At 41.6% G+C, this 2,418-nt stretch overlaps 1 gene segment (V, D, J or C); it reads left to right on the plus strand.

Annotated features, from left to right (window-relative positions):
* The first annotated feature begins 1,370 nt into the window (after window positions 1–1,370).
* Window positions 1,371–1,889, plus strand: LOC103160015. The segment is given in 2 exon segments: window positions 1,371–1,428; window positions 1,540–1,889. Coding segments are annotated over 2 exon segments (408 nt in total).
* The last annotated feature ends 529 nt before the right edge of the window (window positions 1,890–2,418 follow it).

Below are 2,418 nucleotides of genomic sequence, written 5' to 3' on the forward strand. Positions count from 1 at the left end.
AATATCTTACAGGCAGGTCACTATTATAGTTCTCAGGATTTGTAGCTGGAGATATTCATGATTGCCTTTCTTCTCTGATAGTGTAGAAAGTACCTTCCAGTAACATGAATGCTAGACAGTAGGAGACCAGTTCTAGTTAGACAACATTTCAGATGCCTCTCTGTGTTTGATAACCTATTCAGCAATAGGCCCTTACTATTATGTTGTGGAAAAAAACAAGTAGCCTAGGCAATAGCCTGCAATGCTTAGGAGTTTCCATAGAACCTCTTTGGACAATGACTCAAGAAGATGTAACCCATTCCTGGAACTGTAGGTTTTACTTGGTGATGTAAGATGTCTACTTGGGGCATTGTCTGCCCTCTTATTTAGTGATTCCATTTAATATGTATGTATGTATGCATGCATGCATGCATGTATGTATGTATATACATTTTAGGATGCTTCAATAATAGTAGTTCTCGTGTGGTTTTTCAAACAGCTTTTAGTGTAAGTTTTTCCTCCCAATATTCCCTCCTTTACCTTCTTACCATCCCCTCTTTATTTAATCTTCTTATTCTACTTTTCTTTTTGTATTTCTACAATAATATATTCTGTCTTTTTTCTTGGATGACATTCTGCTCCCTCCTAGTCCCCTATCTGGTACCTAACTTTTGTGATTATTTGGATTCAAACATGCCTATCAAAACTTAAAAGCTAACTTCCATATATAAGAGAAAACATGCACTATTTGCCTTTTGGGGTCTAGGTTACCTCATTCAAGTTGATTTCTTTCTAACTCAATCCAATTACCTTAAGATTTCATAATTTCACTTTTTAAACAATAGACTACTGTTCCATTGTGTAAATTACTACACTGCCATCATCTGTTCATCAGTTGATAGATATCCAGGATGTTTCCAGTTCCTGTGTAGTGTGAATAGGGCACCAAAGAACATGGATGAGCAAGTGTAGGATCCTTTGGGTGTATTCCCCAGAGTGGTATAGTATCTATTTCCAGCTTCCCAGGAAATCACCACAATGATTTACATAGTGGCTGTACAAGTTTGCACTACCATCAATAATGAATAAGTGTTTCCCTTTCCCCAAATCCCCACCAACATGTTCTGTCATTTATTTTATTGATCTTGGCCATTCTGACATAGGTAAGATGACAGCTGTCTTTACATGTACAAGGTTCTAAAGACTAACATATGCCTTATTAAGATCTGGGAGGAGACACAGGGTGGCATCCATCCTCAGTTCAGTTCCTGTCCAACAGGGGGTGCAGGTTCTCAATACGGGCTCATTTCCTGTGTGATTTATATCTGAGCAGACTTACCCTTTCTCTGAGTTAACATTTATTCATGCTAAACATCAAGACCATTTTCTAGATGACACTAAAGATGAACTCTTCTCCTGGTTTCGTGACTGTGATACTCCTCATTCTCGGTAAGGAAAGTGATTTTAACAGCACAGTCTTTAGCCCTATGTTATCTAAGAGCATTACCTCAAGGTGACACAGAACTCACTCTCCCTCTCTCTGCCCTCCTTGCACTCTAGGAAGGACACATGGAGACTCCGTGACTCAAACAGGAGGCCAAATGACCATCTCAGAAGACGAGTTCCTGACAATAAATTGCACGTATTCAATCACAAGCACAGCGTACCCTGCTCTTTGCTGGTATGTTCGATATCCTGGAGAAAGTCTGCAGCTCCTCCTGAAAGTCCTTACAGCTGGTGAGAAGGGAAGCAGCAGAGGTTTTGAAGCTACATATGATAAGGGATCCAAATCCTTCCACTTGCAGAAAGCCTCGGTCCAAGAGTCAGACTCGGCTGAGTACTACTGTGCTGTTGGTGACACAGTGACAGGAACTGCAGGGGGAGCTGAACACAAACTGAGGGGCAGCTGACTGCTGATCAAGTGCCTCTGAAATCCCTCTGGCTTCAGTGCACCCTGTGTTGTGTGGCCTTACACTTCTCTGGTGGTGAAAAATCCTATAAAATTTCTCATGCCAGGCCGTATAACTTCACCAACCACTAGAAGAATGAAATGGTCTCTGTGGCCTATCTTAAGTTATTTTCCCGCAGTCCTGGGGACCACCCGAGAGCCTTGTACATGCCCGGCAAGGGATCTGCCGCTGAGCCATGTTTAAGTCTTGTCTCTCTTTAGTTAATGAAATGTGCAGGATGAAGAGATATCTACATAATGTGACCTAACAGAGCCAGAAAGGTGACAAAGCTGCAAACCTTCCCTTATGAAGTTTGGGGGATTCTTAAGGAGAAGGACTAGTAGCAGGGTCTCACTTGCAAACAGCCACATGAAATGCTGAAGGGAGGGACACTCATTGTACAGAAGACAGGGCACTTTCTTGGAAAATCAGACAGAATTTCTTCTATTGGGGGAAACCTCATGTTTTCCTTCTTTCCTTTCGTTATCTT

Source organism: Cricetulus griseus (assembly GCF_003668045.3).
Source record: "Cricetulus griseus strain 17A/GY chromosome 1 unlocalized genomic scaffold, alternate assembly CriGri-PICRH-1.0 chr1_1, whole genome shotgun sequence".
Taxonomy (NCBI): Eukaryota; Metazoa; Chordata; class Mammalia; order Rodentia; family Cricetidae; genus Cricetulus; species Cricetulus griseus.